Source organism: Aethalodelphis obliquidens, unplaced genomic scaffold (assembly GCF_003676395.1).
Source record: "Aethalodelphis obliquidens isolate GAN/ISIS:26980383/991018 unplaced genomic scaffold, ASM367639v1 scaffold97, whole genome shotgun sequence".
NCBI classification, from domain to species: domain Eukaryota; kingdom Metazoa; phylum Chordata; class Mammalia; order Artiodactyla; family Delphinidae; genus Aethalodelphis; species Aethalodelphis obliquidens.
The window spans coordinates 2,280,191-2,303,132 of record NW_020838041.1 but is presented as its reverse complement, the minus strand read 5'-3'; the positions used below and the strand labels follow the sequence as shown (position 1 = coordinate 2,303,132).

Sequence of the window (22,942 nt, the reverse complement as noted above, 5' to 3'; positions counted from 1 at the left end):
CCTAGGCTGCTCTTCCGGCCGCCCTCTTGGTCTGGGGGCTGGTGGGTGGGGCAGAAGCTGGCCCCTTGTCAACGGACTCTGCCCGGCAGGGCTGCTGCTCCCCTCCCCTGCTCCCACTGGCTCCTGGGACCCTGATTCAATTTCCTCCAATCACCAGCATTGCCATCTGCCTGTGGTAATTAAATGGTGTTTGAACTGGATCCAGAAATCCCATCGCAAGCAGCCCACGTGGCAGGGAGGGTGTCTGTGGGAGCTGGAGGGGCCTCAGAGGCTGCCCCCCGCCAGGCCCCTCGTCCCCCTGGGAGCCCTGGACACCCTGGGCCCCCCGGGCCCGAGCTCCTGGTTTCCCGCCTGAGCCCGGTCCCCTCTGAGGTCACTGCCTGGCACGCTGGGCCCTGCCCCTCAGCCACATGAAGCACGGGAGCATCGAAGCAGCAGAGCACGCACCGCCCGGGCTCAGACCCTGCTGCCCCTGCTGCCTGCGACTGGCCGGGCGCCATCTATTTCCTCATCCACGGTGGGGACCACAGCGTCCCCCTCGGTGTGGTCGTGTGTGTCAGCCGCCTCCACCGGCGGTGTAGGTGGGAGCGCTGCAGCCTGGGCGTCTTACTGGCAGGTCAGGTTTCTGGTCTGCAGGTGCAGAAAGGATGGGTGGAAGCCACAGCTCCCTTCCCAGCCAGAAAACAGTCTGGGAGAGACTGAGAAGCTAGATTCTCACTTCAGCCTGGCCCGGAACAGCTGGATGGGGGGAGGGGGTGGTAGCCTCCTTGGACGTCCGGACCTGGCAGCCTCCATGGTGTGAGGACCTTTCCACACCTCAGGGGAAAGGCTGCTGAAGGAAGGCCACCAACCATGGGTGTGAACTGGACCTGGGGTTCTAACCACCTGCTCCCCCGGCCTCTTTAACCCCCTCGCAGCAAAGTGCAGGTAGCAGGCCCAGGTGAGCACCTCACCTGGCCTGCAGTTCTGAGGGGCCTCGGGGGCTGGACAGCCGGGGACAGGGACAGGATGGCGGCTTGGAGGGCCCGCCTCTGCAGCGAGGCGCCCCGAGGTCCTGGACGCCTGCCGGCCTGGCCCTCGCACTCTTTTCTTCTCTTGGTAAATGTTGGCTTAGGGAGAGGGATGCTGACAAGTAGCTCATTGTGAGAGGCCGGCAGAGGGGCTGGCTTTGTGAGCCCATGAGCGCGGAGCCTACCCCCCGCCTTACTTTAGGCATCAGGAGGCGCTCCCCGCCAATCCCGACACACGCATGCTCACTGACTCACACTTGGTTGCCATGGGGACCTCCTCCGGCAGTGGCTGCTTGGAAGAGGGGAAGGGGCGGCGCATGGAGACGGCCCTGTCCAAGGCTGCCGCCCCCCCCCCCCCCCCCCCCGCTTAGCCCTGATGCCGCTTGCCTTCCTCTTTAGCGGGGAGCCCCCAGGGTCCGGGATGCGGCCCCTTCTGTGGCTGGTGCCCCTGCTGGAGGTCCCTGCCTTTCTCCAACTTTTGCCTGGACCTGCTCCGCAGGGCTGTGCCTGGTCTGGCGCCCTTGGCTCCCTGAGAGGAAAGAGCTTGTGCCTGTGACTGTTCCTCCGGCATCTGGTAGAGGGGGGCGGGTCCTGAGCTGCGGGATCCCTGCAGCCCCCGCAGGCCTGGGCAGAGATGCAGGTCTCCTGTGGAACGTAGCCCCCGGGGGAGCAGCCAGGCCTCGCCCTTCCTTCCCCTGCCTGGTCTTGGGCTTTGCCTCCCCAGAAGGGGGCGAGCTGCCTTCTCTCCCCCGCTCCGTGGGACAGACTCACGCGCTCCAGTCGGGAGCGTGTGCTTTCATGTCAGTCAGACCTGTCACGGTCCGTTACACAACCTTGGGCAAGTCATTTAAACTCTCCCAGCCTCTGTTTTCTCCTCTGTAGAATCAGGCAAATCATACATCCCTCGCCGGTTTATGGTAACGAATACATGAATTCATTTAGGTAAAATGCCTTTAACGTAGACTGGATACACAGAGTGCTCACAAAATGTTAGCAGCTGCTGCTTCGGGGGGCGTTGACGTTACTATTGCCGTTATTGTTAGAGAAGTATTACAAAGCTGCCCTCATCCTGGGTTTCCTTCCTTCTCCTCCCGCTTGTGGGGCAGGAGGGGCCTGGGGGGGTGGAGGCTTGGTGGCAGGACAGGGAGGACGGTGGCTGCAGTCCCCCCGCAGCTGGGTCTGACCCAGGACTCCCCCCACTCCGGGCAGGATCCGGCCCCAGCTGTCAAAAGAGAAGATTGAGGGCTGCCACATCTGCACGTCAGTCACCCCGGGGGAGCCGCAGGTCCTCCTGGGGAAGGACAAGGCCTTCACCTATGACTTTGTGTTCGACCTGGACACCTGGCAGGAGCAGATTTACTCTACCTGCGTGAGCAGGCTCGTGGAGGGCTGCTTCGAGGGCTACAATGCCACGGTGCTGGCCTACGGGCAGGTAAGCTGCCTCGTCCCACCCACAGCCACTGCTGCCTCGGGCTCCCTGTCTGATGGGAGACAGAGCCGCGCTCAGAGCAGCTGAGATGCAGCTGCGGTTTTGTGGTCCGAGCGTGCTGCTGCGTTGCTGGCTGCGGCTTTGGGACCAGGCCGGGCAGGGACCCAGGCTGGGAGGTAAATGAGGGGGATGCAGCCGGGGTCCGGGGCTCACTGGCGCCCCCAGGGTGCTGGGTGCCACCCTCCTTCCATCTTTGCCCACGCAGACGGGGGCCGGGAAGACGTACACTATGGGCACCGGTTTCGACGTGGCGATGGCGGAGGAGGAGCAGGGCATCATCCCGAGGGCCATCGCGCACCTCTTCGGGGGCATCGCTGAGCGCAAGCGGCGGGCACAGGAGCAGGGGGTGGCCGGGCCCGAGTTCAAAGTCAGCGCCCAGTTCCTGGAGGTACCGTGGCCTCGTGGGTGGGCTGGAGGGAGACGGGGGCAGCAAGGCCTGGAAGCTGGGCTCCCTGCCAGGGCCGCAGGAAGAGCCTGGGGAGCCGGGGAGGCATCTGCATGTGACGGAGGTTCCTGCTGTGGAAGTATCCTCGCCAGAGCCGGGGGGCCACCTGGTGGGACACTGAAGGGGCTTCCTGCCGCAGACGGAGCTTGAGTCAGTGAGAACCTGTAGGATCTCTTCAAACCCTGACTGATTACAGCTCCGACACGGACCAGATGTGTGCCCTTGGGCGAGTCGTTTCACCACTCTGCAAAATGGGGGTGACGACACCTACTTCCTAGGGGTTTCAGGGGATGATGAGGAAGCACCTGCCCAGCAACAGTGAGACTCTAGTTCTCGCCCCTTCTGGCCTCTGCTGGGCCCTCCCCAGCCTCAGAGCGGCCTGCCCTGTCCCTTTCTGGTTGAGGTCCTTCCTGACCCTCTGAGCCTTTTCTAACCCCAGAGCAGGAAGGTCCTCCTGAGGGGCCTTTCTGGCGTCTGGCCCTGCCTCTCCCTGGGAGGATGTCCGGGTGCTGAGCCCAGGGACCGTGGCAGCTGGGGACTTTGGGGGTGGGGAGGGGACCTCTGGCCTGCCAAGGGGCCTCTCAGAAGCGTCTCCAGGAAGGCCGGCGGGCCTGGGTACTTCCCGTGAGGCCGGGTGTCCCCAGGCTCCTGCTCTAGCACACCTGGACCGGGCAGCACCAGCCCACGGACCCCCGGTCCTGGGACGTTTGCTGGGTGTGGGGCCACCCTGGGCTCAGACTGCACCCAGGCTGTCCTCGGGGGGAGAGATGTGGCCCCAGCCGTCCCCAGGTCTCGTGTTCCCCCCCGCCACGCCCCCCGACCCCGGCCCCAGCGTGGCTCCTTCCTGGGCCTGCAGCGTGGCTACTTTCCCCTAGGGGACCTGTACTGTAGCCTTGAGAGTTTCTCTTTATTCTTCTGGACTTTTGCTTCTGATAAAGAGTCTGCCTCTGTGTGTGTATATGTGCATATATGTGTATGTGTGTGTAGGCATGTGCGTGTGTCTGTGTCTCTGTGTGTGTTCGTGTGTATACATATGTGTAGATGTGTGTAGGGGCATGTTTGTGTGAGGCATGTGTATATGTGTGTGTATGTGTGTAGGTATATGTGTGCGTATGTGTGTGTGTGTCTGCGTGTGTCTGTATATATGTTTGTGTGTATGCGTGTCCTACGCTGTGTATTTCTATAAGCTTCCTCATCTCTTTGTTTTTTCCTTTCTCCATCCTTTTGCCATAGAAAGCCCCAAAGAGCAGTTCAGTACCTAGAAAACCCATGCCAAAGGGTGACCCACAAGGGGTTAAATGATGCCATGCGTCTGTCCCGGCAGACAGACAGACACCAAGGCCCCCACGTCTGCACCGGTCCCTGCCGTTTCCTCTTCCCCTTCCTGTGGGGTATTTCTGTCCCTTTAAGGCCATCAAAGCCTCGGATGTCCGAGGGCTGTGGCCTGCCCCTTCCCCCCTCGGGATTCTGTTGGCCACTGACCAGCTGCCCCATCCCTCCTGCTCTCCAGCCCCAGCCCCCTGCATGGTGCAAACGCCAGCAGGTGAAACTTTCCCTGCCAGCAACTCCAAACACAAGAGTGTGCAAGCCTGAGACCCTCTGAAATGGGGTGCTGCTCCTGGCCAGGCCACCTCCCGTGGTGGCGTCCCCAGACTGCTCTCCATCCCACATTCCTCAGCCCCCAGGGACCATAGGGATAGGACAGGGCGCTGCTCAGCTCTCCACTGAGTTCCACCCCCCTCCCTCCTGGAGCCACACCCCCACCCCCCTTTCCTGCCCTGTAACATCCCAGGCTCTGCCCCAACCACGGTCACATGCTGTTCGTCCACGTGAGGACTCGAGTCCCCTTGTCCCCACCAGGTCCTTAGCCCCCCACCAGGGCTGAGCGCTGGGTGCCACTTCCTTGGGGAGTGGAAGGGCTCTCAGGATATCTCTCCCCGGGGCCCAGCTGCCCTACACTGTCCAGGGGAAAGATCCCGGAGCCAGACCCCAGAGAGGACCGGGGGTGGCCAGGTTGCCTCCCAGAGCCTGGTTTCCACACCTGCAAAGCAGAGCTGGCCTGTGACACGAGAGAGAGCCCCCGGGGCCCCTCCGCACCCACCTGCACCCAGCGGCTGTCTTCCGCCCGCACAGCTCTACAACGAGGAGATCCTCGACCTCTTCGACAGCGCCCGCGACCCTGACGCCCGCCACCGCAGGTCCAACATCAAGATACACGAGGATGCCAACGGCGGCATCTACACCACGGGCGTCACCGCCCGCCTCGTCAGCTCCCAGGAGGAGGTGAGCATCTGAGGAGCCGCCCGGGGGCTGGGGGCTGGGGGCTGGGGGCCGGGGCCGGGCTTTGCAGCCAGCTGGTCCTCACGTCTGCACTCCCCAGCTGATCCAGTGCCTGAAGCAGGGCGCCCTGTCGCGCACCACGGCCAGCACCCAGATGAACGTGCAGAGCTCCCGCTCCCACGCCATCTTCACCATCCACGTGTGCCAGATGCGCCTGTGCACCCGGCCCGACCTGGTGAGGAGCCCGCGGCGGCGTGTCGGAGGGCGGGGTGGGGACGGAGCCTGCCGGCTTGCGGACCTTTCTTTTTCTCAGGCGGGGAGAACCGGCACGTGCACGCAGTCAGATGCGCTGTGTGTGTGAGCCCCCCAGCCACGCTACACCCCGAATCCCGAGGGCAGGGGCTGAGAGCAGAGGAGCCCAAGGTGGGCGGGGGCCGGGAGTCACACGCCCGCTTCCCTGCAGGTGAACGAGGCCGTGACCGGGCTTCCCGACGGCGCCACTCCCTCGGGCGAGTATGAGACGCTCACCGCCAAGTTTCACTTTGTGGACCTGGCGGGCTCAGAGCGGCTGAAGCGGACGGGGGCCACAGGCGAGCGGGCCAAGGAGGGCATCTCGATCAACTGTGGCCTGGTAGGCACGCGGCGGTCAGCCCGGCTCAGCCTCAGACCCTCCCCAGGCCCCCCTCGGGCCGGCTACTGGCCGGAGCCCCGTGTGTCACTGCTGTTGGGCCTCTGGACCTTCCCCCTCCCCCGTCCCCGACTGCCTGACGTCACCAACCATCACACATCTGCCTTTAAACCCTCAGGGAGCCTGAGGGCTGCTGGGGTCAGCGGGGCAGGTCCTGCGGCTCACGAGCCGCTGGTCCCACCCCCCTCCCTCCCTGGGTGCTCTCGAGCCAGCGCCGCCTGTGGTCTCCCGCAGCTGGCCTTGGGCAACGTGATCAGCGCCTTGGGGGACCAGAGCAAGAAAGTGGTGCACGTGCCCTACAGGGACTCCAAGCTCACCCGGCTCCTCCAGGACTCGCTGGGCGGGAACAGGTACCTGCCCACCACCCCAGGGAGGGGCAGGGGTGAAGGCGCAGGGGCACACTGGTGGGAGGGTTGGAGGCAGAAGGCCCAGTGGACAGGGGGCCCTCCCGCCCCTGAGGGCCGCAGGCCTCGAGGTGCCCGTCGGCCACTACGGTCGGACCCAGCTTTCTCATCTGCACAGCAGGGAGGGATAGTCCTAAAGGAGGTGCTAGAGCCCAAAGGGGAAAATAGACGGGGGCGCTAAGGACACACACAGGGCCATGATTTCGGCGATGACACATCACGGCCTCCCTCGCTGTGGTCCCCACTGTTGGAGTGGAAACCTGGGCTAGGTAGTCCGGATCCCCACGTCCCAGGTTCTGCCCAGGTCCTTAGGGCTTCCAGGTGGGAGCGGGATCTGCTCTGAAGTGATGCTCCTGGGCCGGCCATGCCCTCGTCCCTCACTCCCCACCCCACTCCCCCATGCTCCCCAGCCAGACCATCATGATCGCCTGCGTGAGCCCCTCTGACCGGGACTTCATGGAGACGCTCAACACGCTCAAATACGCCAACCGAGCCCGCAACATCAAGAACAAGGTGGTGGTGAACCAGGACAAGACCAGCCAGCAGATCAGCGCGCTGCGGGCCGAGATTGCGCGCCTGCAGATGGAGCTGATGGAGTACAAGGCGGTGAGCAGGCCCCCCCCCACCCGGCCTCCCCGCGCCCTGGGCATCGCCATGTGCCAGCCGCGGCGCCCAGTGCCAGGCTCACCTGGTGGGTGACCTGCGCATACGAAGTCGGAGCCCTCAGGGCTTAGAATATAAGAGAAGGGAGCGCACACCCCTGCTTGCATAGATCTCACGTGTAGGGCAGACGCTCTGCTGGGGTTTCCCGTCTGCTGAACATGCCGTGTTGGACCAGGTAAGACCCTAGGCTGCGGCACAGAGTGAGGAGAGTGGATGGGGACCACGTGAGTGGTCCAGCGTGCCTGGGGGATGCTGCAGGAGAGGGTTGGCCCTCCTTGCTCAGGTGGTCAGGGAGGGCCTCATGGAGCAGGGGACCTTTTATGTGGATCTTGAGGAATGAATGAGACACCAGCAAAAGGAAGTGGAGTGGGTGTCCTAGGATGCCAGCAAGCCACGTACAAAGGAACAGAGACAGGAAAAACGAGTGCCTTCGGGGGTGCGTCCCATTCTGTGCGACTAAGGCAAAAGTCGCCAGCTGTGGCCCCTGGCCCGAACCTAGCACACAAGTGGGTTTTGGTGTGACTCGCCCTTTGCTTTAAAAGAATGCAACGTAGTTGTCATGCTTTCTGAAAATCAGGGAGTTTCCGTTTTCCTTTAAAAATCTGAAGATGTGATGATCTGGCGCTGAGCTGGCTGGAGTGGCCCAAGTGGCTGCGCCTTGTAGACTGAGGGCGACTCTGTGCTCCAATCTCCACCCCTCCCTGTAGTCTCACACCCAGACTGCCGTCCTCCTTCGTGCCACCCACCGGGGCCCTTCGGGTTCCCACCCTCGGGTTCGTGTCTGGGGAGGCGGGAAGGTGAGCAGTAGAGAGGGAGGTGGAGTGAGAACACAGTGGCCTGCAGTGGCTGGTCACAAAATGTGGACTTTTTGTTGTCACTGGGGCCACGGCAGGTTTCTGAGCGCTGGGAGGTTGGCAGGGCCGCCTCGCCGAGGGAGGGGCCGGGGCGGGGGTGGCGGGGAAGAGTATCATCACCCCCCCCTCCCCGCCCCTGACCCCTCGCCCCGCCCCTCCTCCCAGGGCAAGAGGGTGATCGGGGAGGATGGCGCCGAGGGCTACAGTGACCTGTTCCGGGAGAACGCGATGCTGCAGAAGGAGAACGGGGCCCTGCGCCTGCGGGTCAAGGCCATGCAGGAGGCCATCGACGCCATCAACAGCCGTGTCACACAGCTCATGAGCCAGGAGGCCAACCTGCTCCTGGCCAAGGCCGGTGAGTCAGGAGCACCAAGCTGGCTCCGGCGCGGGCAGGCTGGGCCCTCCGCCCCCCACCCAGCCCGGGACGTGGGGCGTGCAGGGCGGCGTTTTCTTTCTCTGAAAATGTGATCATATGTACTGTCCTGTGACTCCCTTTCCACTTAGCATTACGCCGTAGGGATCTTTCTGTATATTTTTAAAAATTATTATTATTTTTGGCTGTGGTGGGTCTTCGTTGCTGCGCGCGGGCTTTCTCTAGTTGCGGCGAGCGGGGGCTAGGCTTCGTTACGGTGTGTGGGCTTCTCATCGCGGTGGCTTCTCTTGTTGTGGAGCGTGGGCTCTAGGCGCAGGGGCTTCAGTAGTTGTGGCACGCGGGCTCAGCAGTTGTGGCTCGCGGGCTCTAGAGTGCAGGCTCCGTAGTTGTGGTGCACGGGCTTCATTGCTCTGCGGCATGTGGAATCTCCTCGGACCAGGGATCGAACCCGTGTCCCCTGCATTGGCAGGCGGATTCTTAACCACTGCACCACCAGGGAAGTCCTGGGATCTTTCCGTATTAAAAACATATAAGCCTACTTAATGCCCTTCAGCTGCACAGTGTTCCATATGTGATGGCGACGAATAATTTATCATAACAGCCTCTATTGATGGATATTTGCCTGTTTCCAGTCTCGCCGTTAGCAGCTGCGCCTGTGTGTCTCTGCGCCCACAGACAAGTCCCTCTTTGATAGATTCCTCCTTGAAGAAGGCCCTGTTGGAGGAGACAGTGATATAAGACCACCAGCTTGGAGCTAAGGTCCTTGCTGTACTTATTATCTTCACTATTCTTCCTCCCTGCCACCCCCTCAGGAGACGGCAGCGAGGCCATCGGTGCTCTGATCCAGAACTACATCCGGGAGATTGAGGACCTGCGGTGAGTGAGCCCCTGCGCACCTGGGCGCCCTGGGGCCGAGGCAGTGCTGCTCACCCGCCCCCCACCCTCCCTTCCGCAGGACCAAGCTCCTGGAGAGCGAGGCCATGAACGAGTCCCTGCGTCGCAGCCTCTCTCGGGCCTCGACCCGGGGTCCCTACTCCCTGGGCGCGTCCCCGGTCGTCCCGACCGGCTCCATGGAGGATGCCGCTGAGGTCATCCGCCGAGCCAAGCAGGACCTGGAGAGGCTCAAGAAGAAGGAGGTCAGGCAGCGGAGAAAGAGGTGAGGGGAGGCTCCCCCCAGGACCCTGTGTCCAGCAGGGGCTGTGCGTACCCCGGGTGGCCTGGGGACTCAGTGCGCCGGTCTCATTTGTGGGCAGAAGCCTCCCACCTTCCTCTGACGCTGGACTTTCCCCGAGGAGAGGGAGGGTGGAGTCCCCCCAGGGTTCATTCTGAGCTGGGGGCCAGGGAAGAGCAGTGGATCCCTGCAGAACCGGAGCCCAGCCCCATACAAGGCCCTAGAGACGAGGCGCTCTTGCCCCCCCATCCCCCCGCCACACCCACACACTGAAGGCAGGTCAGTACCCTAACCGGTCCACCCTTCACTCCTGGGCAGCCCAGAGAAGGAAGCCTTCAAAAAGAGGGCAAAACTCCAACAGGAGAACAGCGAGGAGACCGATGACAATGAGGCCGAGGAGGTGAGGGTCCCCCGCCCACCTCGGGCCGCCCCCATGTCCCTGCCGGGGTGCGGGTCGCCATGGCGTCCTTGCGCCGGGGAGAGGCTCCTTATGCCTCGCGGTATCTGACTGGTCACCATGTGACGTCCATCTTTCAGCCCCTCTTCCCAGCTGGGGGATGGGGGCGGGAGGCTTCCATAGAGGGGCTCTGCCCAGGCTGTTGGGAGGCGTGGGTGGGAGGCCCCGCCAGCACCGCGCACCCCGCACTCCCCACCCTTCTGACGGCGCCTGGTGCCCAGGAGGACGAGGAGCCGGAGGAGAGCGGCCGTGAGGACGAGGACTCGGGCAGCGAGGAGAGCCTGGTGGACTCGGACTCCGACCCCGAGGACAAGGGTGCGTGCGTGCGTGCGTGCGTGCTCCTGGGTGGGGCTGCCCGGGGCGGGGCTGCCTGCCACGCAGGCGCAGAGAAACTGCTGCGGCAGCGGGTGTCCCGGCCGAACTGAGACGTGAAACCAGTAGTAGCAGAAACAGGGACGCGATGGCAGCAGCAAACTCTCACTGAGCGCCCGCGGGTGCCGGGCACTGAGGCGAGCTGTACCCTTCACGGGCCTGGCCTCTGCATCCTCACAACCGCCCTGGACGGAGGTGTTAGGTCTCCTCCCTTTGTCACCACTGAAGAGCAAGCTCACGAGGGTTGGTGGCCTCCCCGTGTGGGAGATGCAGAGCTGGGCCTTGGACCTAGGTCTGGCTGGTCTGCAGCCCACTCCTCTAAACGGGACGTGTGTCCCTCAGCTCTGCTCGGACCCAGAGTCCTGCTGGCTCCCAGGTCGTCCACGGCGAGTGGGCATCAGCTTCTGGGGCACAGCAGAGGTGGGTGGGACGCCTGGTCCCCCCACCCCCCAGCTCCTGGCCCAGGCCCGCACTTCCTGGGCAGCTCTTTAAGGGTGTTGCCACCTGGCAGCACCTTCCCACCATGGGATGTGTCACTTCCTCTCGCCACTGGTCACTGAGTGGTCACGGCTGGCCAGGGGAAGGCCCGTCCCCTCCACCACGCCCCTGGCCCCCGGCCCCCGGTCCAGCCTGTCTCTGCCCCCACAGAGGTGAACTACCAGGCTGACCTGGCCGACCTGACCTGCGAGATCGAAATCAAGCAGAAGCTGATTGACGAGCTGGAGAACAGCCAGCGGCGGCTCCAGACGCTCAAGCACCAGTACGAGGAGAAGCTGATCCTGTTGCAGAACAAGATCCGGGACACGCAGCTGGAGCGGGACCGCGTGCTGCAGAACCTCAGTGAGGCCCCGCCCCACGAAGCCCCGCCCCCGCGAAGCCCCGCCCCGTACCCGCCACACACCCCCTCCCCGGGCCCCTCCCCGTCAGAAGGGCACCACCGGGTTACCTTGGCCTCTGGGCGGGGCATTCTGACCTTGGACTGTGTGCACTTAGACCCACAGTCAGAAAGTCCTTGTGTCCAACTCTGGTCCCTTTGTTGCGTTCTCAGTTTATCATTTCTATTATTTTTACCATCGCCTTAAGTATTAGAATCCTGCCTCCAGGCCCATGAAGGTGAACTCCCTCAGCCTTTCTTCCTGAATTTGCTCCTTGGGTGTCTCCTTTGATCGCATTTACAAGTCTGCTTCTCACAATGTTATCTTCCTTACATGGCTCTCAGCCCCTTCATCCCATGACTCACGCACTCATCCACTCGTTCGTTCACTTACTCAGCAAACATGCATTGAGTGTGTCTTGCAGAGGGTCCTTGTTCTAGATGCTAGAGATTTTGGGACGCACGTTCTAGTGGGGAGAGACGGACGTAAATAAGATAAGTGACAGAGCCTATAGCATGTCAGGGGGTGATAAGTGTCATGGAAGAATGCAGCAGGGAAGGGGGCAAGGTGTGCTAGGGAGGGGGTGGGCGTATTGAGAAGGATGGTCGTGGGAGACTTTGCTGAGAACCTGGCATCTGAGCAAAGACTTGAAGGAGGTGAGACAGTGCTGGAGAGAATGAGTGAGGAGAAGAGCATTGCAGGCAGAGGGAACAGAAGATACCAAGGCCCTGAGGCAGGCGTGCACCGGGCGTGTTGGTGGCATGACGAGAGCCCCGATGGCTGGAGCACGGTGAGAGGGGACACTAGAGTCAAGGAGATCAGAGGAGAAATGTCGGACCAGGTGTGTCAGTCATTTTAAGGATTTTTGTCTTATTCTCTGAGGGACATGGGAAGTGTGGGGTTTTAAGGGGTGTGATGTAATTTTTTTTTTTTTTTTTTTGCGGTACGCGGGCCTCTCACTGTTGTGGCCTCTCCCGTTGCGGAGCACAGGCTCCGGATGTGCAGGCTCAGCGGCCATGGCTCACGGGCGCAGCCGCTCCGCGGCATGTGGGATCTTCCCGGACCGGGGCACGAACCCGCGTCCCCTGCATCGGCAGGCGGACTCTCAACCACTGCGCCACCAGGGAAGCCCTGTGATGTAAATTTTGAAAGCATTCTGGCAAGGTCGCTTTGGCTGCTGTGCAGGGAAGCAAAAGTGGAAGCTTGAGACCAGTTAGGAAACTCTTATAAAGGTCCTGGTGAGAGATGGTTTGGACAGGAGGAAGCGAGAAGTGGTCGTATTCCGGATCCATTTTGAAGGTGGAAATGAAAGCGTTTGTTGATTGGTTGGTGGGGGATTAAGAGAAGGGAGCCAAAGATGCCTCCAGGGAGGGAGCTTCTGGAATGAAGTGATGAGATACTGAGACGGGGAGGATTGCTGGGTGAGGGGGTGGAGGTCGAGGAGGTGGGTTTGCACCTGCTAGTTTGCCATGTCCCTTAGACGTTGGCAGTTCAGGTAGGAAAGGTCAAGGGTGGAGAACCAGGTCGCTCCTTTTTCCCGAGCCCACTCACTCTGTCTTCTCTTGCTAACTCTTCCCCGTCCCACTGGTCCCGGCCCTTTCCTCCCATCACGGGTCAGAACCGAGCCAGCGGGAGTGGTCCTCAGGCCCCTCATGGCAAGCTGACGGGCAGGGGCTCAGAGATCTCAGGATGAAATCACCCCTTCACGGTCCCTAGAATGCCCTTGGGTGTCTAGTCCGAGCCCCTCCTTGTTCACACGAAGGAACGGGCGGAGGAGGGTGTGACTCGCCCACGTCACGCGCCGACACTGGAGCCCAGGCTGCCCGGGTACTGGGGCCCAGGGACCTGCGCAGACCCTGCCCCGCTGCACGCAGGTACCATGGAGTGCTACACGGAGGAGAAGGCCAACAAGATCAAGGCGGACTATGAGAAGAGGCTGCGGGAGATGAACCGGGACCTGCAGAAGCTGCAGGCTGCGCAGAAGGAGCACGCGCGGCTGCTCAAGAACCAGTCTCGCTACGAGAGGGAGCTCAAGAAGCTGCAGGCCGAGGTGGCCGAGATGAAGAAGGCCAAGGTGGGGTCCGGGGCGGGGGCGGGGGCTGGGGCGTGGCCAAGGTGGAGCGGGGGCGGGCCACAGTGGACGTGGGGGCGTGGCCAAGGTGGAGCGGGGGCGGGGCCGAGATGAAGAAAGCCTAGGTAGGGGCGGGGCTGGGGTGAGTGGGGGCGGGGCCGAGATGAAGGCGTCAAAAGAGGGCTGGGGGGGCAGGGGTGTAGTTTCAGACCTACTTACCGTGTTAAAAATAATCATTGCTGTCAGCGTGGCTGCTTGTCTTGACACACGATATTGCCTGTTTCAGCCCCATCCTGGTCCTGGACCCGGTCCTCTTAGTGCGTTGTCCAGGGTGAAAGCACCTTTACCCCTGGAGGGGCAGGAGAGGGTCCCCAGGGACCCCGCCCCTCACGCAGTGCACGTGAGGCCACCCACCTGTGCCACATTTGCCTATACTCATAATAATAATGATTACGTAGTGATGATTGGATGTGACTCTCCGCCAGTCCCCCAGCACCACGACCGCATTGGGTCCCGAGGTGGAGCTGGAGAACGCAGCTCAGGTGTCACTGCCACTTCCTCGGAGAGTGACTCCCGCCTCCCGGGGCAGCGCTGGGATTCAGACTCAGTTCTCTGCCGCCACCCTTTTCCAGTTGCCGTTGTCCGGGGCGCTCAAGTCTGGCTCCTGTCTCTAATGCCTCCCCGTCCGGCTGGGTCCTTATTCCCTCCCGGGCCCGAAGATCCGTGCTGCCTTTACGTCCTCTGTCCCCTTGGCTGCTTGGTCTGCGTTCCTGCCCTGGCCCCAGCCCCCCATGTACCCCAGCTCCCCACAGCCTTGTGCCAGGCCCTGGGACAGGACCCCAGTGAGCTGCAGACAGCTGGCCTTGGGAACAGGTCCCACAGAGGGGACCACCCGGTGCCATAGTAACTGCGTCCTCACCGCCCGACTGGGCTGGTGTTGACCGGTGTGCGGCGGAGAGAGATGATGCTGTGATGATGCAGATTCTGACAGGTGGACCCTCAGCCATCAGGCTAGCCACCTCCCCTAGGCAGGCTCTGTCCCCAGCCGCGCCTGGGCCACACATCCAGGGCCCATCAGCCTGTCCAGGGTGGAGAAGGGGCAGTCTCGCTCTGCTCAGACTGTCCGTCCTGCACTGGCCCCAGGGAGCTGGTTTGCCCCTGGGACCTCCACCAGCAGATGCTGATCCGGGCTGCAGGAGGAAGAGGGGGACTTGGGTCGGCGGGCGCCCTCTGGTGGTAGGAGGGAGGGACCAGGGCCTCGGTTGTCCCCATTTGGAGGCTGCACTGCACACTCTGCAGCTCCTGGAGCGTTCTGGGGGCTCTGCCTGCGTCCTAACTCTTGTCTCCTGGAGGCTCCCTGGCTAACTCCTCTCAAGGCGGTCCTGGCTGGTGCCGGCGGGCCGTCATCTTAGCGGGAGGTGGCTCTACTGTAGATCGTATGAGGGAGGAGCTTTCTATGGCTCTGAAGCCTGAAAAAATAATGTAATAATGCCCAGGATCTGTGTGAGGGACAGAGGGTCCCTGCGTGTTCCCGGGTTTCAATCTCACCTTGCTCAGCCCTTCGGCCGGGGGCCCCGCTCTACCCGGCTAACTGTGCTCTTGTGAGCCTAGGGAAGAGGCTGAAAAGAGCACCCTTGGGCTGTCCCAGGGTGCCCAGCAGGGGCCCAGGGCTCCTGTCAGAAGCACCGAGGGCAGCCGTCAAGGATTCTAACCAGATGCCGCGAGAGCCAGTGCCCAAGACCCTGCCACCACAGTTCAGGGGCAGGCCCTGCGGTTTACAGAGGTGTCCTAAGGAGAGGAGACACTCAGAGCAGTGCTGGCCTCAGGTGCTGTGCTGTGCTGCCTGGAATGTTCCCACCCGTTCTGAGACCACCACCCCTGTGGTGACCTCCCTGGGACTTGGCCACACAGGCAGAGTTGGACAGATGGACCTTTGTCCGGAAAGACACGTTCCTCCCCGGGAAGGCTCTGGCCCTGGCTCCATGTGAGGGCCACCATCCCAGTGTGCGTGCAGCTCCCTGTGGGCGGGGCTTGGGTCCGCTGCAGCTCCCCCCCCACACACACAGCCTGCCTTCTGAGGCAGAAGCCAGCGCAGTCCTTCCAGCCTCCCTCCCGGGCCATTTCCTCTCTTAACTGTCCTCAGCGCAGGCTGGTGACATTCGTGGTGTGTCTGAGGCCTCAGTGGCAGAGGAGGGACAGCCCGCACCTGATTCTCATGGCGCCGTCCCATGGAAGGAGTCTGACCCCTGTGCACTTTGCACTCTGTGCTCTGGGGCCGGGGGGTGGGTGCTCCAAGGACCCAGCGCACGGCTCCCCATTGTGCCGGGTCCCCTCTGGCCTCCCAGATGATGCTCTCTGAGCCTTTGGCCGGCCCTCCGAGAGCTCGGCTCCAGGCTCTGTGCTTGGTCGCCGGCTCTGCTCTGACCTTGCCTGGTACCATCCCCACGGCCATGGTAAGAGCTGGATTTTGAAGCAAAGCGACCTGGGCCGGGAGTCCGGCCACCCCTTACTGCTTTTCTGACTTTAAGTCATTTTGTCTCTCTGAGGCTCCTTTCTTATTTATAAAATAGGAGTGATAATGCCTGTCGTGTTTGATCATCATGAGGACGGGGCTGGGCGTGTAGTGTGGGCTCAGTAAATGATGCTGGTTTTTATCGCTGTCACCGTGAGAACCTGGCCTGGGAACGCGCCCCGTCGGCAGCTCAGCTGCGGGTGGGGGAGAGAACGCTGCTCCGTCCAGGCAGGACCACTTGCCTCTAGCAACTTAGGCTGGTCCCAGAATGTCTGGGCACTGGCAGCGGCTCTGTGTGAGGACCACCAGGGGCTGTGAGCAGAGCACTGGGGGCCGTGGCTGGACCCTGCAGAGTGGTCCCATCTGCACGGCTGGGCCGGCAGTAAGGCCGCTCCCTTCGGTAGGTTGCCCAGGTGGTGGGACACCTTCGACTCCTGTGGACAACGTGGGGCCAGACCCCCTGAGGCACTGCCACCTGGTGGCTTCCACCCTGGCCTGGCATCCTCCGAGCCAGCCCCTCCACGCAGGCCTCGGGCCTCCCCTCAACCCCCCCCCCCCCCCGCCCCATCCCAGGTGGCCCTGATGAAGCAGATGCGGGAAGAGCAACACCGTCGGCGGCTGGCAGAGACCAAGAGGAACCGGGAGATCGCACAGCTCAAGAAGGAGCAGCGGCGGCAGGAGGTGAGGGCACCTCGAGGTTCCCCGGGCCCCCGGGCCCCCACATGCCTGGCCACCCCTCCTGGCCACGCGGGCCTAAGCGGTGACGGTGGTGCTTCGAGGAGAGGCGCGGCCCTACGCGGGAGAGCAGGACGGCCGCAGGAGCCCAGCCCGGTCCTTGTGGGCTTCCAAGCCAGGCCTCGAGCCCACCGCCGGGTAGGACCCTGCCCAGATCACCAACAGCTTCCAGCCCTCTGCTCCAGCCTCCTCACCCGTGGTGGGGAGAAGAGGCCGAGAGACGTGTCCTCGTGGAGAAAGAGACCCAAATGCTGGGTCCCCTTTACCGGCGAGTTTTAGCTGCACAAGGCGCTCACCTCCAGAGCCAGCCCAGGTGCAACGGGCTTAGGGCCCGGGTGTAGACCCCACCCTCTCCTCTCACCCACAGTTTCAGATCCGAGCTCTGGAGTCCCAGAAGCGGCAGCAGGAAATGGTCCTGAGGAGGAAAACCCAGGAGGTGAGCATGGCCCCTCCCCCACAGCCCCTGCCCTGCCCCCCTGTCCTGAGAGCACCCCCCTGTGGCCCCGGCTCCCTCTGGCCACGTGCTGACTTGGGGTGGCCCCCGTGGGAGGGCCTTTCTCAGCTAGAGTGCTGAGGCTGGGGGGGCGCTGCAGGCTCTGGTCCAGATGCCTGCCGCAGTGGTTAACTTTTCAAAAGGACAGGGAGCCTCTTTTGTGTCCATTTCACGTTGGAGACCCTTTGGACCTTTCTCAGTCCCAAACCCAGGCCAGGACGGAGCGGCCCTGTATTCTCCTTGCCCCACGCCCCAACCTGGGCCTTTCCGCAGGCTGGGGGCACCCTGTCCACTGGGTCCTGCTCCTCTGGGCCCCCAGGTTTCTGCACTGAGGCGTCTGGCCAAGCCCATGTCTGAGCGGGTGGCGGGCCGAGTGGGACCAAAGTCGCCCGTGCTGGACTCGGGCGCCGAGGTGTCGGCCAGCACCACCTCGTCCGAGGCCGAGTCGGGGGCGCGCTCCGTCTCCACCATCGTGCGCCAGTGGGACCACAAGATCAGCCACTTCTTGGACAACCACCCCATGCCCACCGTGTCTGGCGCCCGCCCTGCCAGGTGAGGCGACCGGGAGCCCCTGGGGGAGGCAAGTGCCAGGGTCCCCTCGACTGTCGGCTGCAGGGGCTGAGGGTGGTCCTGCCCCCGCCCCTTTGCCTCTGCCCCCCCAGAAAGAAGTTCCAGAAGAAAGGGGCCGGCCAGAGCTTCAGCAAGGCCGCCAGGCTCAAGTGGCAGTCGCTGGAGCGGAGGATCGTCGACATCGTCATGCAGAGGATGGCCATCGCCAACCTGGAGGCTGACATGGAGCGGCTCATCAAGGTGCCCCCCAGCTCCCCCCCGCCCGTCCCTCCTCCCTGCGGGCAGGGCCGCCGGCCTGGGCAGCAGCCTGAGGCCTCCTCCCTCCCCCCAGAAAAGGGAGGAGCTGTCCCTCCTGCAGGAGGCCTTGAGGAGGAAGCGGGAGCGGCTGCAGGCCGAGAGCCCGGAGGAGGAGAAGGGTCTGCAGGAGCTGGCGGAGGAGATCGAGGTGCTGGCGGCCAACATCGACTACATCAACGACAGCATCGGCGACTGCCAGGCCACCATTGTGCAGCTGGAGGAGACCAAGGTGCCTGTGGGCGGGGCAGCGGGAGGGCGCCGGGGCCCGGGGGCGGCAGCCCTGGTGACGCGGGCCCTCCGCCTCCCGGTCCAGGAGGAGCTGGACTCCACAGACACGTCGGTGGTCATCAGCTCCTGCTCCCTGGCTGAAGCCCGCCTCCTGCTAGACAACTTCCTCAAGGCATCCATCGACAAGGTAGGCCGGCGGCGGGCAGCCCCGGGACCCGCCCTTGAGGCGAAGCATACAGCTCCCGGCCGGGCGGGCGCCCGGCAGCTTCTCTCACAGGCGCCGGCGAGCACTGAGGCTGCAAAGCGGGCTGACGGCTTGCTGCGCGCGCGGCTTTAACGAGATGACGGGGCCAGAGGCTTGCCGTGGCACCTGGCACACAGCAGGGCCTCCAGCGGGGGCGACCCTGGCATCTGGTGCGAGCCCGTCCAGAGTAGGGCCGGGCCTGAGCCCGCGGAGGTGGAGGGGGCAGCTTGTGTGTGTGTGTGTGTGTGTGTGTGTGTGTGTGTGCGCGCGCGCACGCTTCCAGTGGGGCAACAGGAACAAACAGACGTGCTCCGCCCAGGAGTGGGGTCAGTGGCATCGTGCAGGAACAGAAGGCATCCCTTGGCCTGTGTCGGTCCCCTGTCCCCTCTGCCCGACAGAGCGCTGGCCGTGGGGACTTCCTTCCCCTGGGGTCTGTGCCTGCGGGGCAACTCGGGGAAGGGGCAGAGGGGCCTGGCCTCCTTGACCCCTCGCCCGCCCAGGGAGCTCTCGCAGCTCTGCTTCGCCACTCGGGAGCGTGTTCCTCCGCCGGGGCTGCGGTGGCCAGCACCGCGGACAGGGGGCCTAAACAGCAGACGTCTACTGCCCCCGGTCCTGGAGGCTGGGGTCAGAGATCGAGGTGTAGGCGGGGCGGGTCCCTCTGAGCCTCGCTCCTGGGCCTGTAGACTCAGCTTCGCCCTTCCTGAGGTCCTCCCTCTGTGTGTGTCTGTGTCCTGATTTCCTCCTCTTATAAGGACACCGGTCACAGGGATTAGGGCCCCCTCTCGAGACTTCATTTTAACGTAATGATCTCCTGAAGACCCCGTCTCCAAACACAGTCCCATTCTGAGGTCCTGGAGGTTACAGCACCTACATATGCGTTCTGGGGACACGATTCTGCCCATAACGGGGAGTGTGCCCCCCAGCGTGGATGCGGGGGAAATTAGGGGGGCTGGGGTGCATCACAGGTCTGCGATGGGCACAGGCTGGGACCTGGGAGCTAGCGGGGAGGCGTCTGGTTGGGAGCAGATCCTGGGAGGGCAGTGACGGGGGCCCCCCCAGCCCCAGGCCAGGAGGGGTAACCCCAGGCCTCCTTGCTCCCTGCCCTCAGGGGCTGCAGGTGGCCCAGAAGGAGGCCCAGATCCGGCTGCTGGAGGGACGGCTGAGGCAGACAGACATAGCGGGCCCCTCCCAGAACCACCTGCTGCTTGACGCCCTGCGCGAGAAGGCCGAGGCCCATCCCGAGCTGCAGGCCCTCATCCACAACGTGCAGCAGGGTACAGGGCGGGGGCAGGCCTCGGGGCCCCCAGGGACCCCCGGGGCTCCCTGCCTCCCGCCTCAGAGACCCTCCCTCCCCCAGGCTCCCCAGAGGCCGCAGTCCGATCCCAGAGGGTGAGGGGTGGGAGGGAGGGGGAGGGCTCGGTGGGGCCTCACCCCTCGGTTCCCTCCTCCCCGGCAGAGAACGGCTATGCCAGCACAGATGAGGAGGTGTCTGAGTTCTCGGAGGGGAGGTGAGTTTCCAGGTTGGGAGCGAGCATGTGCCTGGGGCTGGGTTGGGGGGTTGCCGGGGGGTCGAGGGCTGAGCCTGGGCTTGGGGGCTCTTTGGGACCCATGGACCTAAGTCCCAGGGAGCCGGGACATCAGCTGTCGGCATCCTGGCCCTCCTCTGCTTTTTCCTTAGCTTCTCCCAGTCATTCACCATGAAAGGCTCCACCAGCCATGACGACTTCAAGTTCAAGGTGAGCCCCACCAGAAGGCGGCCGGGGGCGGGGGGCTCCCCGCAGCCTGATCCCCACCTTCCTGGGGCTCTACTCCTACCCTCAGCCCCAACCCAGTACTGCCTCCATCTGGGATGCGGTGGCCAAGAAGGGTCTGACCTGGAAAGGGTCGGGGTGCCCAGATGTGTGACCCGTTACAGCCCATTCCTTTTGAAGTGGGTGGAATGACATCATCATAGCCCGAGGCCTCGCTGTCAGAACTCACCCACTTCCCCACCAAGACTCTGCCTCCTGATGTGAGTCAGAGACCCACCCTGGATGTCTAGTTACTGTGCGTGCAGATTGCTGACTCAGCAGGGAGGGAGTCTGTCTGACACTGAGGGAGCAGCTGCTAGACTAGACGGAACCACGAAACAGGACTGAGTAAAGAGAGAAGGGAGAGCCCTGCAGACTGGGAGCGGCGCCCTGTGCACAGCCTCTGAGTAACTGATTAGCTGGTGAGCAGCAGAGGTCAGCCTGCCATTCTGTTTGCGAAGTCTAAACAAGGGCAGCAGAGGCATTTCCTGTCGGTCTGGCTTCTCCAGAAGCCTCGGGAGACGTGCCTGGGTCGTGTCTGCCGGGGCCCTTCCATCACTTCCTCTGCCTCAGGCCGGCGGCGCATCTCCCCGCTGGAGTTCCCCCAGCTCCCCGTTCTATGCCATCGTGTTTGGGCAGTGGGTCCACCCAGCCCTTCCTGTCTCAGGGTGAGCCCAAGCTGTCCGCCCAGATGAAGGCCGTGTCTGCCGAGTGCCTGGGACCCCCGCTGGAGGTGTCCACCAAGAACATCACTAAGTCCCTGGCCTCCCTCGTGGAGATCAAAGAGGACGGAGTGGGCTTCTCCATCCGAGATCCCTACTACCGGGACAAGGTCTCTCGGACCATCAGCCTGCCCAGCAGAGGGAGCACTTTGTAAGGAGGGAGCTGAGTGGTGGGGGCATGGGTGGGCCCGGGAGGTGGGCCCGGGCCTCACCGGGCCCTGCATTCCAGCCCCCGGCAGTCTCGAGGAGCGGAGACGTCCCCTCTGACCCGAAGGAAGTCATATGACCGAGGGCAGCCCATCAGGTGAGGACACGTTCTAGACCCTGAGGGCAGGAATCGCTGGGAGGCCCACTGTACACCGTCCTGCACACTATCATCTGGCCCCGCTCGCCCCCCCGCCCCACGGCCCCTTCCTCACTTCGTCAGCTGCGGCTCAGGAAACAGTCTCTCCGTAAGCACCTGAGCTGGTGGCCAAGGCCGCTGCTAAAAACTGCCGGCTGCCGTGAGCTCAGCGTGGGCGGATTTGCAGTGGCCTGGCCTGGTCACGGGACCAGTGCGCTTCAGCCCCGTTCACGGCCAGGGGTCCTTGGAAGGCCTCAGCCCCTTTCAAGGTCTTGTCCTGTGGGCGGAGTGTAGGTGAGTAAGGACAGTCCTGGGAGGGGATGCAGGACCGAGGACAGTCCCCAGCTGGCCAGCCACTCACTCACGGGGCCCCACGGGCTTCTTCGGGCATCCCGGTGCCTCTCAGGGTCGCCTTAATTTTCAGAGATGTTTGGTGGCCTCCCCAGGTCACACAGCGAAGTAGTAGAAGGGCAGGGGCTCAGGATGACCTCATGCACCTGCCTTGTTGGGAGGGGGACATGCGCCTGTCCCTCCCTCCGGTCCAGCCGCCCATGCCCGTGGCTGCAGATGGGCCTTTGGTGGGAGGAGTTGCAAGGGCATCTGTGCACCTGGGGCCCCACAGACCATCCCGCCCCCCGTGACAGAGAGAACACACTGAGTTGCAACTGGGGGGAAGGTAGGCTGGTCTCGTGATGACCCTCCAAAGGGAGGGAGGATGGGCTGAGCCTGAGGACCACCCTCCAAAGAGCAGGGCCGTGGGTGCTGGAAGGGGTGGCGTCACGAGGCCTTGGACTCTTCCCTGGAGATCAGGTCACGCTGTTTGTGGCAGTTGTGTTGTCAAGTCACCGTGAACACGACTTAGTGAATCCTGAGCCGTTGTTCCCGGGAAATACAGGGCTGGGCTCCTAGGAGCCTCTGGTCCCAGCGTTTTCATCAACCTGTCATGTGAGTTTCTGTTTAAAGACACCTAATCCAATATGTACCGTTGACTCATTAATATTGAACTCAGGGCCAACAGCCCTAGAGCTCACGCCTGAACGTAGCTCATCTAACACGTATCTTCTCTGTAAATCACGTCCCAGCTTCCTTGAGCTCCGGACACCAGGTGGCCCTGCAGCACCATCTTCGGGGCCATTTTAAACACTGAACTCACCAACCAAAAGCACAAACATTTGAAAATCATGGCACTAAATAGACTGGAAAGGGCGCTGTGTACACTGTGAGGGAGGTAGGGCCACCTCTTTTGACCTCAGCTGGGAAGATGTGCACTTGGGTCCTCATGCCTGCAGATGACCAGGAACCCTGCGGGTGTTGTTTGGGGCTGACATAAGCTTTGGCGAGCAGGTGAATTAATTCCCAAATGCGGAACCCACGGATCACGAGGACCAACCCCTGGGGGCCGAGCAGGAGCTGGGCCGTAGGACCCCCTGCCCTGCCGGCCGCACAACCAGACAGAAGGTGGTGCAGGCGACGCCACGTGCGCATGCCCGTGGGCAGAGGCGTGGTGACTGACGGCTGCCGCTCTGTCCTGCTCACCTGCCAGGTCCACAGACGTGGGGTTCACGCCCCCCTCGTCCCCTCCCACTCGGCCCCGGAACGACCGAAACGTCTTCTCTCGTCTCACCAGTAACCAGAGCCAGGGGTCGGCACTGGACAAGTAAGAGCCGGGCGCCGGGGGGCAGGGGGCGCAGAGGGGACAGGGAGGCTGCGGGCGGGTCCTGGCCGCAGGCAGGCGGGCAGCGGGGAGACGCTAGGTGTGCTGCGCTGGCCCTTCTCCCGGCACCTCTGCCCTTTCTGTGCTGCCCGTGGACCCCTCCCGTCCCCTGAGCGTGTGGGGACCACAGGAGAGGGCACGA

General features: G+C 63.2%; 1 protein-coding gene across 2 annotated transcripts in view; it reads left to right on the top strand.

The window, feature by feature from the left end:
* KIF21B (kinesin family member 21B) overlaps positions 1-22,942 on the top strand; it is a 44,195-nt gene that overhangs the window by 10,467 nt on the left and 10,786 nt on the right. For both annotated transcript variants that reach the window (XM_027095945.1, XM_027095943.1), the window contains exons 2-27: positions 2,220-2,442; positions 2,705-2,887; positions 5,078-5,227; positions 5,325-5,459; positions 5,688-5,855; positions 6,147-6,262; positions 6,727-6,922; positions 7,999-8,188; positions 9,019-9,082; positions 9,162-9,362; positions 9,696-9,777; positions 10,056-10,149; positions 10,855-11,046; positions 12,956-13,155; positions 16,238-16,345; positions 16,767-16,835; positions 17,212-17,444; positions 17,555-17,702; positions 17,794-17,988; positions 18,073-18,174; positions 19,340-19,505; positions 19,688-19,739; positions 19,910-19,967; positions 20,689-20,894; positions 20,973-21,047; positions 22,630-22,743. In XM_027095945.1, the coding sequence (XP_026951746.1) occupies positions 2,220-2,442; positions 2,705-2,887; positions 5,078-5,227; positions 5,325-5,459; positions 5,688-5,855; positions 6,147-6,262; positions 6,727-6,922; positions 7,999-8,188; positions 9,019-9,082; positions 9,162-9,362; positions 9,696-9,777; positions 10,056-10,149; positions 10,855-11,046; positions 12,956-13,155; positions 16,238-16,345; positions 16,767-16,835; positions 17,212-17,444; positions 17,555-17,702; positions 17,794-17,988; positions 18,073-18,174; positions 19,340-19,505; positions 19,688-19,739; positions 19,910-19,967; positions 20,689-20,894; positions 20,973-21,047; positions 22,630-22,743 (3,720 nt within the window). The remainder of the gene's footprint in view (positions 1-2,219; positions 2,443-2,704; positions 2,888-5,077; positions 5,228-5,324; positions 5,460-5,687; positions 5,856-6,146; positions 6,263-6,726; positions 6,923-7,998; positions 8,189-9,018; positions 9,083-9,161; positions 9,363-9,695; positions 9,778-10,055; positions 10,150-10,854; positions 11,047-12,955; positions 13,156-16,237; positions 16,346-16,766; positions 16,836-17,211; positions 17,445-17,554; positions 17,703-17,793; positions 17,989-18,072; positions 18,175-19,339; positions 19,506-19,687; positions 19,740-19,909; positions 19,968-20,688; positions 20,895-20,972; positions 21,048-22,629; positions 22,744-22,942) is intronic.